Source organism: Leopardus geoffroyi, chromosome A3 (assembly GCF_018350155.1).
Source record: "Leopardus geoffroyi isolate Oge1 chromosome A3, O.geoffroyi_Oge1_pat1.0, whole genome shotgun sequence".
Lineage (NCBI taxonomy): Eukaryota > Metazoa > Chordata > Mammalia > Carnivora > Felidae > Leopardus > Leopardus geoffroyi.
This window is the reverse complement of record NC_059336.1, coordinates 61,305,263-61,322,696: the sequence shown is the minus strand read 5'-3', so window position 1 is coordinate 61,322,696 and position 17,434 is coordinate 61,305,263. Positions and strand designations below refer to the sequence as shown.

Sequence of the window (17,434 nt, the reverse complement as noted above, 5' to 3'; positions counted from 1 at the left end):
ACTATTTTAGAGAATATAATACGGTCATGAAGTCAAATTAAATGTTTGTTAGAATGAATGCTAAGTCATCCCTATGAAGACACATGCCCGTAATAAATATTTCCTGTTATTACATGTCAAAATTGACTTATTTCTGATAATGTGTATTCACATTTTATTTATGATTACAGCAAATAAATAAAAATTTATTTTTTTTCCAGTGGTACAATTCAAATTGGACAAAGAAAACGTATCTAATTACTTTTTACAATAAGATCTCTATGGAAATAACATATTTGAATAATCAAAGCAAAAATCGTTCAGTTACTTACCTACCATAATCCCAAAGGTCAGCATATTAATATGAACACTGGTTTCTTGCAAGTAATACACTAAAAGGTACTTTTTTTCCTTGCTATTGTTTTGGTATAAAATATTACTTCTATTTTATTCCTTATTTACAGATGCATTGGGGTCTGATACTGTCCCCCAAGCGTTTGAAAAAGGAACAATGACAGAGAGTATGAAGAAAGCTGAAACAATACCCCTGGGACAGCTATGAGAACATCTATAGCCAACAGTAACCAAATAACAAAGCCTAAAGACACTTACTAACATTAATCAGCAATTTAAAGAAGGGTGGACTTCACTGATTTACAGGATTTTCCACTGTTATTTAAAAATCCCTCTAATTTAGGAACTTTTTGTTAGTTCAAGAAAGCAAGCAAGCACTTCAAATGTTAAGTGAAAACACTTCATTCAGCTCTTTAACTGTTCATTTATAAATTCTGGCTCCCTGAAAGTCCCTTTCACGGGATACAGAAAAGAAGCCTCTTCCACGGTTAGAAGGCAGGAGAGGGACAGTAAAGTGTCCCTCGAACTGAGAAAGCACAGAATTTTATTCAAGGTAACTGACGTCAGGGAGGAACTTACTGGGATGATGATCCAACTGTGCAGTTTTTCTCTGCAAAGTCTGGACCTTAGTCCACAGATTTTACTGTGAGAGGACACATTGGAGTGAGCAAGGGCCATGTAGGGAGGTCAACGCGTGTACATGCACTAATTGACAGCTAACCTTTAAGTAGATCTTGTGGTACCACCTGTGCATGAGGAAGGGGAAAGACTGTATTATCTCTAAGAGATACATGCGAAGCCAAAACAAGCCTCTCGTCAGCCCAGCCTTAGCTGGCACTTCTAACCTATGTATATTAATCACCATGGGGCCTTGAGCATGTAGCCCCAAGAGAGGTGATAGAGTGAACATGAACACAATGATGGGCCAAAGATGGAGGCCGTGTGGTCAGCACTCCTACATCCACCCTCATAAGAAATTAACTTACTGCATCTTTCTCAGGGTTGCAGACTTTCACCCAGAGTATATGGTCCAAGAGCCAATCAATGGGTTTCTCCTTATAGAACATAAATATGAATTCCACAATCAGAGTGAGGTCTGGTGCTTGAAACATTTTACCTGAAAAAAACATTCTCAGTCAATAGCTTTCATAAAGAAACCAAGCAACAAAATGGCTTAAATAAATGAAATCTATACAACAAATAAAGCTTGTGTTCTCAAATACAAATCATTCTGAATAATTTCCCTACTTGTCTTATCAAAAGCAAACAAACTTGCTTTAGCTAAACATTTCTGGGTTGTCACACAACTACGAAACTCCTGACTTTCTCCATCACAAAATCTATCATACAACTACTGGCTCAAGAAGCAAGTCAGAGATTTTTCCTTTGTGTCTTATTAACATTCTTCCCATTAGAATAAAAGGAACTTTAGGATCCTTTAGGTTTAGGTAAAAAAAACAAACAAACAAAACATTTAACCTAATAAATAAATGCAAAAAACAAGGCATTCCAATTCTGCCTTCACTGAAACCTTCACAAAGATGTTTCTGACTCTTAAGTTTTGAGATAAATGATCAACAAGGTCAAAGGCCTAGCCTCTAATATGTAAAGTACTACAAGAAGTGAAATTTTATCCTGTTTCTTAAAACCTATAAACTTCCTGAAATTCTTCAACTTTAAACATATTCTAATTGTATAATTTATGAACTTTAGTGAGAAAAAATTTTTCAATGAGAACCTTGTCTATGAAAGTAACAAATGATTATGAATGAATCACTGTCAAGTACTACATCAAATACTAGGTATTCATACTAGAAAACATTTAGTGTGGCATTCTTTTTAAAAGAACCCCAATGCTGCAAAAGCACTGGGCCATAAACAGGGAGCTGGAGGTGTCAGAGAAGAAATTAGACATGCTCAGGACCATGGCTGGCTTTACGTGTGTACACAAGCCAGAAGGGCTGCCTGGAGAACTCCACAGCAAATATTACAACCTTAAAAGTACCCAAATACTATTTTGGATTGATTTTCATCACTTTATACATGGAAGTTTACCTAAATTAAATTTCCTCAAAAGCAATCTATTTCCAGAGAAAAAAAGACAGTTTGAAGGTAAAAGAAATTAGTTTACGATTCCAAAAGTCACAGTTATTTCTGAAAAGTAGATAAATCTGACACTTTTCTTACCGATGAAGCCCAGCTGGGAGAATTCTAGTATCATCCATTCCTCAGAAGAAAGTTGAAGTGCAAAATTTTTTATAGTGTTAAAGTAATTCTGTTTGACAATAATATCATCTTCAAGCTAAAGAAAGTTGATCAGATTAATAAATCAAAGAGATGGAAAGGTTTAAAGCACATTCTTTATTATAAGAAAACTCAAGCATACTTTTAAACACAAATCAAGAAAACAATGGTCAAAAATGATGAAAATATAAAAATAAATTTTATTAAAAGAAAACGAGGAAAATAAAATGGAAGAGGCACACATAGCAAGTCACCTAAACCACTCCGTTACTATGGGAGATCACAGCACCACTCCACGAATTACTCTTTTCTGGTCCTTTCTGAGCACCCAACATGACTTCACACTATTCTTTTTTACTTTTCAAAGGAGAAGAATTTTTGTGAGCCTTTAATTTTTTTTTTAAATTTTTATATAATACTTGTTCGAGGTCAAAGAAAAAGCCAGCAGCTTTCCTTCTCTGCCCTCCACCCTGCTAGTTGAGGTAACCAATGTTAAAAGTTGGGTGTGCATCTATTTGCTACCTCTTATATGGACACACAGCACAAAAAGGTCCACACGCACTTGCCCATCCACATGTACGTTTTTATAATAAGGGATATTATCAAACTGTCTTTTGTCGCTTAATATATCATGAATATCTTTCCAGGTTGATATTTACTAAATGCATAATATTCCATGTTATCAATGTGAAACAATTCATTCAACTCTTTCCTGATCATAGACACACATCTAGCTTATTTCTCATTTTTTACCAATGCAAACAATGATGTAATAAATTTGCTTATATTTACATATTACTGCTTTTCATTTCTGTAGGACAGATTCCTGAAAGCTCGCTTCTTGTATTTTATTTTTTTAATGTTTATTTATTTATTTTGAGAGAGAGAGACAGAAAGAACACACAAGCGGGGTAGGAGCAGAGAGAGAGAGGGAGAGAGAATCTCAAACAGGCTCTTCACTAACAGCTTGGGGCTCGATCCCACAAACCGTTAGATCACGAACTGAGCCAAAATCCAGAGTTGGACGCTTAACTGACCAGCCACCCAGGTGCCCCTCACTTTTTGTATTTTAAAAGTTATTTTCAAAATACTTAAGAAGCTGTAGCAATTCAGAGTGCCAGTTAATTCCACACAGTTGGCCCATGTGTTATTCACACTTGGGATTTTTACCAATTCAACTGGGAGTTGACAAAGGATCAAGGATCACAAGCATATGCAAAGACTTCCTCCCCAGAATCTCCTCTCATAAAAATTTTAAGTCACAAGATGATTTTAATGACCTTGAAAATTTTTTTTTCCTTTTCTTAATGTCACAATATCACTTCCAGTTACCTGCCAAGCAATTTTCACTTATTTTAGTATTTATATTTTTCAGGTATTTAAGTCCTACAAGCTTTCTTCTTCCTATCTGTGAAGAAACAGTAGGAGTACTTGGAAAGACATGATAATGACTCACCAAATATTTATTGAGCTTCTATTGTGTTCCAGACACGATACTAAACCCAGGGAATAATACATCAGTGAACAGGCAAGGCATGTTTTATGCTTCAGGGAAGCTGGAGGGAAAACCAGACAAAGCACAGAGCTATACTGGCACCTAACCTTGCTTTCTGAAAAAAAGAGGTGCCTACACTCACATCTAAATACTATCTATACCCCAAGGAAAGATGATCCCTAACATCAGGCAATTCCAAATTATTCTAATAAGTAAATTCGAAAACAAGCTATTTAGATGCACAGAGATGTAGATGAAATAGTCAAATGCCTATTTGAAATTCAATACACTAATTTTGGTTACCATACACAAATTCACATTTAAAAAGAATTTATTTACGTTTATTTATTTTTGAGAGACGGAGAGAGACAAAGCACAAGTGGGGAGGGGCAGAGAGAGAATAAGACACAGAATCCAAAGCAGGCTTCAGGCTCTGAGCTGTTGCCACAGAGCCCGAGGTGGGGCTCGAACTCACAAACTGTGAGATCATGACCTGAGCCAAAGTTGGACGCTTAGCCAACTGAGCCACCCAGGCGCCCCCATAAATTTACATTTTTACATTAAATTAGGAAAACTGCGTTGTTCCATTCTCACATCTTATCAAACAACTTCGCTTTTATTTCTGGGTTCTCTATTCTGTTCCATTGATCTATGTGTCTATTTCGGGGCTTATACCATGCTGTTTTGATTACTATAGCTTTGTAGTATATCTTAAAAATCTAGGATTGTGTTACCTCCGGATTTGTTCTTCTTTCTTCAGATTGCTTTGGCTTTTCAGGGTATTTTGTGGTTCCATATAAGTTTCAGTATTATTTGTTCTAGTTCTGAGAAAAATGCTGTTGGTATTCTGATAGGGATTGCACTGAATCTGTAGATTGCTTAGGTTGTATGGACATTTTAACAATATTAATTCTTCCATTCCATGAACATGGAATATCTATTTGTTTGTATTATCTTTAATTTCTTTTATCACTGTCCTATAGTTTTCAGAGTACAGGTCTTTCACTTCCTTGGTTAAAGTTTATTCTTAGGTATTTTATTCTTTTTGGTGCAACTTTAAACAGGATTGTTTTCTTAATTTCTCTTCCTGCTACTTTGTTATTAGTGTATAGAAATGCAATATATTTCTATATATAAACAACTTCACTTTAAAAAAAAAACTTCTTGGAAGGGCACCTGGATGGCTCAGTTGGTTAAGTGTCTGACTTTAGCTCAGGTCATGATCTCACTGTTCATGAGTTCTAGTCCCATGTCAGGCTCTGGGCTGACAGCTCAGGGCCTGGAGCCTGCTTCAGATTCTGTGTCTCTTTCTCTCTCTGTCCCTCCTTCATTCACACTCTGTCTCTCAAAAATAAACATTAAAAAAATTAAAAAAAAAATAAAAAAAACTTGGAGTACCTGGGTAGTTCAGTTGGTTAAGCATTGGACTCTTGGTTTCGGCTCAGGTCAAGCCTGCTTGGGATTCTCTCTCTCTCAATAAACTGACTCTGATACAATTTGATGACCTTATTAAATTTCACCAGTTTTACATGCATTCAGGTTTGTGTATGTATTCGTGTATGTATTTAGTTCCATGTAGTTTTTGGGAGACCGTTCCATCGTGAGGATTCTTGTGCTACCGCTACCCTTTATATTCACAGCCACCTCCTTCCTTCCCCACTTCCAGCATCTGGTAACCAATAGTCTGTTCTCCATCTCTACAACTTTGTCATTTCAAGAATGCCACATGAATGGAATCATACAGTATGCAACCTTTTAAGATTCAATTTTAAAGTGCCCATAATTACCTGAGATCCCAGATGTGCTGTGTATCAATAGTTTGTTTCTTTTCATTATTTAGTATTCTGTGGTATAGATGTGACACAGTTTGTGTAACATTCACCAGCTGAAGAACATATGGGTTGTTTCTAGATTTGGGCTATTATGAAAAAAGCTGCTATAAGCCTTTATGTACAGGTTTTTTAGTGAACATATGTACTTCTCTGACATCAGTGTTTTGTCATGGCAAGAGCCATTCTTTAAAAAATCTTACATCTCAGAGAGCCTGGGGGGCTCAGCTGGTTAAGTTTTGGACTTCGGCTCAGGTCATGATCTCACAGTTTGTGAGTTTGAGCCCTGCATCAGGCTCTGCACTCATAGAATGAAGCCTTCTTCGGATTCTCTTGCTCTCTCTCTGTCTCTCCCCCACTCACTCTCTCTCTCAAAATAAACAAACATTTAAGAAAATAAATAAAATCTTACATCTCATTAGTGATCACTAGTTTACAGAGGGAGGCTAAAAAACAAGATGCAAAATATTGTTTTTATAGTATGCAAATGCAGTATCAGAAAAAATATATATATATTTTTGCTTAAAAATTTTAAAAGTATAAAAAGAAATAAAAAATTAATGGTGGTTACCCATGGGAGAGGGAAGAAACAGGGATAAAAGTGAGACTTCTGGGACACCTGGGTGGCTCAGCTGGTTAAGCATCCAACTCTTGGTCTCGGCTCAGGTCATGATCTCACAGTTCGTAAGTTCAAGGCTCTGCACTGACAGTGTGGAGCCTGCTTGGGATTCTCTCTCTCTGTCCCTCCCCAACTCATGCTCCTCTCTTTCTCTCTCAAAATAAATAGAATAGAATAGGATAGAATAGAATAGAATAGAATAGAATAGAATAAATTAAATTAAATTAAATTAAATTAAATTAAATTAAATAGATAAATAAAGTGAGACTTCTGTGTATCTTATATAAGTTATGATTTTGGAAAATTTTTTTTACAACTAAAAAGGATAAAAAATGCTAAAAACTGAATACAAAATGAAACAAACCAAATTTTGTATCAATTTGGCAGCATGATCATACAGTATAAAGAATTATTTCCAGTTACTTTAAAACATAGTATTTTGACAATATATCCATATTGGTATATATTCTAAGGAGGGGGGAAGCACAAAGAAAATTTAAATTGCATTCATCAGTCTAATAGTAGTGACAATGATATCATTATTTTGTAAGTATTTCAGCTATACTATAGAATAATATTATTAGGATAATGTGATTAAAAAACCAAGACTTTCAATGTAAAAGAAATACATGTATAAATTCAAAAAAGTCAACTAAAAACCCCCAAATCTTCATTTGATTTGGGAATACTAATATGAGCTTGTAGATTTTTCTCCTGAAAAATAAAATACTCTTTCCCTTGCTAAAAGTTTAGCCTGGAAGCAAAGACACCATAACAGCAATAAGCATCTCGAGCACCTGGATTGGGGTCCTAAATAGTATTTGCTTCTAAATGGAAAAGAGCTCCTTAGAGAAATGGCTGATTCTAGATCTCCCATAGAAAATGGACAAATCTTGTGCCAGTCAGCAAAGAAATGATCTAAGATTACTAGACTTACATTGAAGGACTACAAGAGCCAATTTGAAGAGATTCCCACCAGCTTATGATGTACCAATGTAAGCATCAATATGAATAGTGACTGCAAGGTCTGAGGCAAATTAAATATGTTTAAAAATCCATGCGTTCATAACAATATTTTTTAAATGACCACCACTGGTGATTTCTAGGATACCACCTTTGAAATTTAATGAAGAGAAAGAATAGGCATTTATTCTGCCTTTCCTTTGTGAACTATTTTTCAAGGTAACCAAAGAGTTGAGGAAAAGTTCTTTACAGATGAACTCAACTCATAAGAACATTACAAATTACACAATTAGAAAATTATCACTCAGCACCTCTAATGAAATAACTGATCTGGGGAAAAATAATCAAAGAATGTGGAAATCAGAGGAGTGGCTGCTGGGAAGCTTTCTAAAGACAGATGAGGCTGACACCACCAAGCCCACTGATTAGTGTCAGCATCAATACAAGTGGGGCAACCAGACATAATGTGCCTTGTTACGTGATACAGCAGGAATTACTCAGCGCCATCTCGGAAGTACCTGAATCACCCAACAAGTGTTCCAGAAGACATGGTCTTCAATTCCAAGTCATCTGTGATACAGGACTTTATGAAAGTGTATGATTCTGTCACACGAAACTTCATTTCAAGCCAAAATGTAACATTAGCACGGGTGACATTTTTTCCACCTTTAGGAGTATGCCTGTGATGACCACAGAGTAACCTCTGGTTCTTTTGCCTTTTTTATTTATTTTTTTTTTCCAAATATTTATTTATTTTTGAGAGAGAGATACAGCATGTGAGGGGGGAGCAGAGAGACAGGGGGACAGAGGATCTGAAGCAGGCTCCATGCTTTCAGCAGCGAGCCCAACATTGGGCTCAAACTCACCAACTGCAAGATCATGACCTGAGTGGGAGTCAGATGCTTAACCAACTGAGCCACCCAGGTGCCCTACTGCCTTTTTTAAAAGCACTCTCTCAAAAACCTGGGTAGGACATACTCCAACATATGCAACCATGAAGTCACACACCTAGCACTATTAGGAATTTACCCAAGGGATACAGGAGTACTGATGCATAGGGGCACTTGTACCCCAATGTTTATAGCAGCACTTTCAACAATAGCCAAATTATGGAAAGAGCCTAAATGTCCATCAACTGATGAATGGATAAAGAAATTATGGTTTATATACACAATGGAATACTACGTGGCAATCAGAAAGAATGAAATATGGCCTTTTGTAGCAACGTGGATGGAACTGGAGAGTGTTATGCTAAGTGAAATAAGTCATACAGAGAAAGACAGATACCATATGTTTTCACTCTTACATGGATCCTGAGAAACTTAACAGAAGACCATGGGGGAGGGGAAGGAAAAAAAAAAAGGTTAGAGAGGGAGGGAGCCAAAACATAAGAGTCTCTTAAAAACTGAGAACTGAGGGTTGATGGGGGGTGGGAGGGAGTGGAGGGTGTGTGATGTGTATTGAGGAGGGCACCTGTTGGGATGAGCACTGGGTGTTGTATGGAAACCAATTTGACATAAATTTCATATTTAAAAAAAAGAATAAAAAATAAATAAATACATTTCATGAAGTCACACACCTAGGATAATTATCAAGTCTGGATTGAATGTCTTTCCTTCCCCACATTAATTTTTCTCCAACTTTGCCAGGTGATTTCTATCCTTCACAAACATTCAAAACTAGTATTAAACTGAGGACTTTTCAAGCTAATGTGTTTTCCCCACCAGTACTTTTTTTTTTCTAAGCTTATTTTATTTATTTTGGGAGAGAGGGAAAGGGAGAATGTGCCTGCATGCACAGGGGAGGGGAAGAGGGGGAGGAGGAGAGAGAATCCCAAGCAGGCTCAGCACTGTCAGCGTGGCTCCAATTCACAAACCATGAGATCATGATCTGAGCTGAAACTAAGAGTCAGATGCTTAACCAACTTACCCAGGTGCCCCTTCCCACCAATATTTTGCAAATTATAATGAACTCACTAAGAGAATTCTATGTAAAATGAAATTATGTCAAGAATTCAATGCAAAGCTATTCCCTCTTTTTGGAGGCATGATTTTTGGGAAAATTGGGTAATTTCCAGAATGTTCACTGGATTCATCTGTGACACAACTGAAACGTTAGGAACAATCTAAATGGCCAACAGTAAGGTCATTATGATATCTGAATAATGATATTTCAATGAGATTAAAAATTATTCCAGTCTGTAATTACTGGCATGTAAAGATATCTATAATATGTTAAACGACAGTAAAACAGATTACAAGACAGTATGTACAGTATGATCTTGCTCTTGTGAAAAAGAGTTGTATTAAATGAGTTAATATGTGTAAAGTCTAAGTTGTAAAGAACAATACATGACACATGGTGTAAGTGTGCAATAAATGTTAGTTCACAGCTACTGTTGTTATAACACCATATATACATGCCCTGCTTAATGTTTTCCTTATCCTCTTTCTTAACCACATCCTTTCCTTAATTTCCTAAACACTTACTTTTCCTATACTCCACACCAAAAAAAGCTTTAAGATTCCATTCTTTCCTTAGAGAGAAATTTAAAATAAAATGTAAAAGCAATATAACTACATGTTTTAAAGTTCTCTATAAAGTTCTTGGTCATAGTGTAAATATATATTGGCCCTAGAACAAACAGCAAGCTTCCACTGCAATAATAGGAGATATGTTTAATAAAATGTTCTGAAGTTATTATTTTGAAATTAAAGACTTCTCTAAGACATTTAAAGGAAATGTACTAATTTTAGGATACCATGTTTTTACACTCATAACTCTTGTATACTGTTACATACAATGCCATATTCTGACCCTATCATCATTTACATTTCCCAGCCTGAGAACCAAGGAAAAAGGTTCATCATGCACATTTGAACACAGGTGGCCCAAGATAAAATGTCAAAGGAGACAAAGTCTGTCCTCAGTAAGTCGGCCTTCCCAGGTGATAGGAGGCTTTTCCTTCTTTCCTTCCCTCCCAAACCTATGCCAGCAGTTGCAAACCATTTATTTCCTTTCTGATTAAGGGACCCAGAGCCCCTTTTTTACCACTCCCATCAATCAAAGTATACTTCCAGGGAAATATCTAATAAACTTTTTAACTAAAAAAAAAAAATGACAGGCATAGTGTGCAGTATCTGCATATGAACAAGGAATAAAGACCTTTGGTTAAAGAAATGAAATTCCAATTGTAATGTCACTAAGGAGAAGGAGATTTAGAAGAAATAAGAGCTTCCTAGAATTATTTAAGTTGTTGCCTATCTGGCTAACTTAAAACCCACATCATAACAAACTTATTCTTATCTTCAACATAAATGTAAATGTACTGTAGCATGCAAAAAACAAAACAAAAACAAAAACAAAACCTATCCTACTGTAAGACCACCAAAAAAAAAAAAAACCTGTAAAAAAATCCTTCTTTAAATTTTGCCAAGTAACTAAACCTTAGTTCTTTTTAACAGTAGAGAGAGGGAGAATGAGAGCAGAGATGGCGGGATGAGAGAAGAAGAGGTGAGTGACGCACCCACTGTCACACCGTTATCTGGAAAGCTAGTGTTGGGCTAAACTGGAGAATGGAAATGCACAGCCCACATTATCAGTGACTATGACAGACCTTTCTGCTTTCTGATATATTATTATCAACATATACATCTTAGAGGGTTTACACTTTCCAAACTTCCTGTTTCAATGAACATATACTCTTGATACTACTTCTTCAAAAGTGTGAAAAACATGAAAGGAAAACAAAAATCACACTTACCTGAATGTAATATATTCCCTTTTCCTGAGCATACATCATTAGAAAACAATAATCCAGGTTTTGCTTTGTTCTCCATCTGAAAAAAATTTTTTCAAAAATAAGTTAGGAATCAGACTCAAATTTAGCAAAATAAGATTAGGTGTAAATATTTTAGAGTACATATTGTATGTTGTGATATTTTATAATACACGTATATACACAGTATATAATATACATGTATACAAATTATCTACCTATAGATACACAGATACAGGCACACACATACATACACATGTAGAGGATCATGAAAGAGACTTCACTTTTCTCTAATGAAGCCTTTATCAAAACATATTCCCCAAAACACTAATCCTCAAGACATCCTGAGGAAAAATGAAGTCAAGTGTCAAGTAAATTTGGGAAGCACATATATTCTCCTTCTGGAGACATATTAACATATTAGAGGCATTGAAATAGTCAATACATTTGTTGGGAAAAACTTTTGGGGCGCCCGGGTAGCTCAGTCAGTTAAATGTCCGACTCTTGACTTAGGCTTGGGTCATGAACTGTGAGGTTCATAAGTTTGAGCCCTGCATTGGGCTCTGTGCTGATAGCATGGAGCCTGCTTAGTATCCTTTCTCTCTCCCTCTCTCTCTGCCCCTCCCCCACTGGTGTTGGCACTCTCTCTCTCTCTCTCAAAATAAATAAACTTAAAAAAGAAAAAAACTTTTTAGTCCAATATTTTCCAAACTTTTTTGACCATAGGACCTTTTTCCAAATTTAACATTTTAATGTCTCTGGAACTTGGTGCTTCAAAAATTATACTTCGGGGATCACTGCTTTGGTGACCAGGGCTGTGCTTTGCATACAGGTGGAAATTAATAAATACTGTACTGAATGCTTAAAAACCCCAAAACATATTAAGGTTTACAATATTAAGTCCTTTCAGTGAATTCCTGGTAGCCTGCAGAAACAGACTAATGTTGAATAAGAAAAGTGGTTGTAAAAGCTAGTTAAAAAAAATAAAAGGTTTAAATAATAAGTAAACTTCTCCAGAATATACTTTATAAACTGTTTTGAATTTAATGAAATGACTTAAATTTTTTACCAAATTCAACCCTAAATTTTTTAAAACTACAATTATATTTATTGAGAGACAACCAACTATGTGGACGTATCTTTCAGAAAAATTCACTCAAGAAACACAGTAAGTCTCTTCCCAAAACTGTATTTTTCCTTTTTTTCTGACTATAGAAAATCCAAAACTAATGTCAATGTCTCTTAGATTACAATGTTTTTAATAACAACACACTGAAAGTTTTAAGCCCTTCAATTTGAGAGAGTCAGAGACAAATAAATCCAGTTGACTAAATACATTTATTACAATATAATTCTGCAGAACAGTATTATTGTTTTTATCACTTTCATTGAATCAGTTCTCATTTATTTTGCATACAAACATTTGATTTCTATATGAACTAGCTTCTGAATTGTATTGAAAATACTCTTAAGAAAAGTTATACCACAGAAAAGCAGTTATACAAGTTATTGAGCATACCAAATTCAACCTCTCATCAGAATTTCCAATAAAATAACCAAAATTCATTAACTCTCACAAATTAGCTCAACCCTAAAATGTGGTACATTTCAATCAATAAGGATTACATATATTATGTATCATACTCACAAGGGTGGGGGATCTTAACACAGGCTCACCTTACTCTTTCTTTAGAGTCTCCAAAAGTCTCCTTTAAGTTTGTCAGGTCAGGATAATAGCTTTCAGGAGGTGATATTATTTCCACCAAACCAGAACTGATTTCTTTAGAAAATCTACCATGAGAAAGGAGAGCTGAGTCATTTAAGTTCTGTGGGATTTTATTTATCTTAATGCTCAACTTACTGTGTTTAACATAAAACACATCAGTAACATATACTGTAATGGTCACATCACAGTGTCTTCAGTGAAGTAGCTCATCATTGATTTTACTTGCCAGAAAATGCAAATTTTTCCAATAACAAAAGGGTTTTGGTGGGGGTTTTTTTGCTTTTTTTTTTTTTTTTTTTTTAAATAATGCTTTAAAAACAGTGTAAAATGCTACTATCCTTAGAGAAGCATAGAAATCCTGGGCCAACTGCAGATATTATATTCCTAAAAAGTATCAGAATTTTTAAAAATCAAATCAAGGTATCACAGAAAATAGAGAATTGAAAAAAAAATAAACTATTGACTGTGTGTCTCTATATATGTAGGCAAAAACCAGTTATTCCACTTTCAGAAAGGTTTAGTTGTGGGTTATAGATTATATGTCATTCTAAAGTAGTCATTTCTCAACTGGGGCCATCCTGTCCCCCAAGCAGACGCTTAGCAACGTCTGGAGGAATGTGGTTGTCCTAACTGTGGGTACTACTACTGACATTTAGTGGGGAGACACCAGGGATGCCACTAAATATCCTACAATGCATACAACATTCCTCACAACAAAGAATTATCGAGCCCAAAAGGTCAACAGTGCCAAGGTTGAGAAAATCTGTTCTAAGGTTTTTATAAGCAGCTTTACTAACTCAAATGTAATTTCTTTCACATTTGCATTCTCCCTTTAGTTTTTGCCAATCTCCACAAAATTCTTGTGCAGCTACCTGCCTTCGCACATATGTCCTTTGTGCTTAAATGTACCTTTTTCTGGGCTTGGTTTTCCTATACATTGAGGAAGAAGAGAACTGACAAAATCACAGCTTAAGCCCCAGAGACCTGTCCACGTGCTCTGTGGGAGGAGGGGCCAATAGTTACTGCCTTGTTCCTATATTTAAGGAGGCTATACTAAACTGTATTTATATAAAGGCTGCCAAGAAATTGAGCACTTGAGGGAAAAAAAATCTAACAAATGCACAATTCTGAACTCTGCATATATTTTTTAAAATCTCTGGTTTTAGCATTTTGATGGACAAAGAAAGAGCTGCATTATTTTAAATCTAGAGTTGGCAAGTAATTGTTGCTTCTTTTTGTCTTTTTTAAGTAAAAGATACATTTTTGGGGCAAAAACATAAAACTCAGTGAAGAAACCCTTATCAAGACTAGTTTTATGATATCACTATTAAAACTATGAAGATGATATAAACACTAATATCTGAAACTTACTAAGATTTCCACCTGTTACCTGCTAAGTGCCTTGCTCACAGCAAACTGTTACCCAATTTTTGCAGAACAGTACAGATTCAGCCATAATTTAGCACTGAGGTTTGAAACTGCTGCAAGACTATCTACCCTGACAGCAGAAGTTTTTTTCTTGGTCAACAGACTCTCTCTATATTCACTATCTTCAAGATTAAGAATTTATTGGATAGGGTCATATATGTAGGACATTTAAATCTTTTCTATATTGAAATACACCAATTTATCCACCATCAGAAAACTGGATATATATGCAGCTACTTTATGATAAGGTTAAGACCAATTATAGATGGCCCAATGAAAAATGAACTTCACAGAGAAAGGAACTATAAAAAGAAAGCATTTTCTTTTAGCAAAAAGCCAAGAAGTAACAGTAACTAAAAGATCATTTTCATATTTAACAACTTACTCTTTCTCCAGGTTGGCTACAACACTGTGTACATAATCACTATCTGTCTGGGAAAAAGAAAAAAAATTGTACATACATTAATGTTTTTAAATTTTTATTTAACTTTTGATAATGAATTCAAATAAATAATTAACAGCATTCAATTAAAGCAGTGCATTAAAATTTCAGACAGCTTATGGATTTGCATTTCTACTTTATTCTACTTTATTGAACTACAATATATCATTGAGTACTTACTAATACAATAAGCAGATGTCAGTTTTATTACCTTCAACTGTCCTTGTTCGATTCAGTAGAAAAAACGGAGTACAGAAATTATTTCTACCTCTTCTCAACTATCCAAACTAGAAGTAGTGAATAAATAATGGAATAAACAATAGAGAAATATTTTTCCATTTTTATTTAAAAAAAAATAAAAGGCAGGAGGAGATAATATCTTAGCGACTCTGACATTAAATGATGAAACTATGTAATAAAAAGCAGTTATGGTCTGTATTATTATGATTCTCATTATTAGGCTGATAATGATTAGAACCCAAGTCAAAAAGCACTTTACACACATTTAGAATTATATACAAATAAAGATCTAATACCCCCTACCAATTTTAAATACAGTCACAGTTTATATTAAAATGCTAAAAAGAATCAATCATACATAAAATACGATCTATGTTATAGATTGACAAAACACTTAATACTTGATAAAAAGAAAACAAACCAAAACAAAAAGATAAATTTTGGAAATTACAAAACTATTAAGTTATAAAAAGTTGTGGTATAGAAGATGGTCTATGAAAGTATGTTAAATTTAATTTCTGTTGACTGCAAGTAATTCCTATTTTTGTTAAATTTAAAGACTTAAGAGTGAGACATTAAGACCACATTCTTCAAACTCTTAACAACTATGGAGATACAACTGGCACACCGCTCAAAATCTTCTGTACTTCCCCTATATGAACCAAATGTCAGCGATCTCTTTTGAAATAATTTATCACCAATATATATAACCAATGAGTATCTTTTCACACATCAGCTATAATTCTGGAGAATATGATCAAGGTTGGTTTATATAGATATTAATAAATTTAAAAAACAACCTGGAATTCAATTTGTTAAGCATTTATTGAGGGCCAGTGATTTGCCTATCCAGGAATACAGAGATGAACAAGACCACCTCCCTATTCCCAGTTGGCTGTCCAAGAGGTAGGTCAAGAAGAAAAAGTAAATGTAGATTCATTGTGTAATAATATGTATGAAATTCACATGAGCCAAATCTAATATTATATGTAATCCTTATGCTGTAATCCTTATGCTAATCAACAGAACTAACAAAAGGTTTGCTTAAACGACTGTAATTGATGTCACTTTTCCACCAGAGAATAAATCCTTTCTGGTATCAGCTAAGGGAATTCTGGGAATCTTCTGAAGAAAGCTAAATGTATAACTGGCCTAGAAACAGCCAGGCAAATCGTTATCTCCATTATACAGTTGTGGTTGGAAACTGTTCTTGCCTCTCCCCCACTCTTAAATGTTGATAATAAGATAGGCAATATCAGATCTCTGGGGCTTGCTTGCATTAAATTAAAAGAGAGCACTTTTTCCTGAATCTTTTTTAAAAGCGTGTGGAGACTTTTTCAAAGGCAATATTATCACTCAATTCTGGGAATGCATCTACAAATATACAACTGAGATATGTATATTCTAGGGGTATGTGAATGGTATATACGTGGGAAAGGTGGGAAGGAAAGTGGACATACATAGAAAAAGAGCATTTTTTCCTGGAGAATCAAGTGTTCCTCATGGTTAAGTAAAATTAAGTATTTTATATTAAAACTATATGCTATTGTATTAGTATGTATATGCATTATTAATACATACTACAACAGGGATGAACCTTGAACACGTTCACATTTGTTCAATGTGTGACCACATATTATATGCCTTTACTTGTATAAAGCATCCAGAATAGAATAATCTACACAGATAGAAAGTAGATTAATGGTCTCCTAGGGCTGGGGGGAGAAGGGTATTAATGGGTGATGAGTAAGGTGTACAGAGTTGTTTTTTGGGGTGATTAAAATGTTTGAAAATTGAGATGGTGGTTGCATAGCTGTGACTTTAAATAGGTAAATTACAAAAAAGTGATTTAAAAAGTTAAATGTAAAAAAATATTAAAAAAGAATGTTCTACTTTTCTATTTTTGATATATTTTAGGGAGTGCAATATGCTATTAATAGCATATATGTGTGATTTGTAAATATCTATGTACAAATTGGGAATACCTAATCAACGGGATGCTTAACAGAAAAGCTTAGATCATATTGCTGCACTGGACCAGTCCTGGTGAGACAGAGCACAGAATACTGCACTCCAAACCAGCAGAATGCACATTGTTTTCATGGAACATGAAACATGGAACATTCACCAGGATAGATCACATGTTAAGCCACAAAACAAGTCTCAATAAGTTTAAGAAGACTGGAATCACATCAAGTATCTTTTCCAACCACAACTATATTAAACTAGAAATTAAATGCAAGAAGAAAACTGAAAAAAACCCAAATACGTGGAGAGCAAACAATCAATGGGTCAAATAAAGAAATCAAGTAGGCAATCAAAAAATAGCTTGAGACA

At 34.8% G+C, this 17,434-nt stretch overlaps 1 protein-coding gene across 2 annotated transcripts in view; it reads right to left on the bottom strand.

Annotated features, from left to right (window-relative positions):
* Nucleotides 1–17,434, bottom strand: part of MGAT4A (alpha-1,3-mannosyl-glycoprotein 4-beta-N-acetylglucosaminyltransferase A) — a 122,181-nt gene that overhangs the window by 19,819 nt on the left and 84,928 nt on the right. For both annotated transcript variants that reach the window (XM_045445789.1, XM_045445790.1), the window contains exons 6-10: nt 14,801–14,847; nt 12,939–13,052; nt 11,247–11,322; nt 2,521–2,635; nt 1,320–1,450 (exon numbers count right to left, since the gene is read on the bottom strand). In XM_045445789.1, the coding sequence (XP_045301745.1) occupies nt 1,320–1,450; nt 2,521–2,635; nt 11,247–11,322; nt 12,939–13,052; nt 14,801–14,847 (483 nt within the window). The remainder of the gene's footprint in view (nt 1–1,319; nt 1,451–2,520; nt 2,636–11,246; nt 11,323–12,938; nt 13,053–14,800; nt 14,848–17,434) is intronic.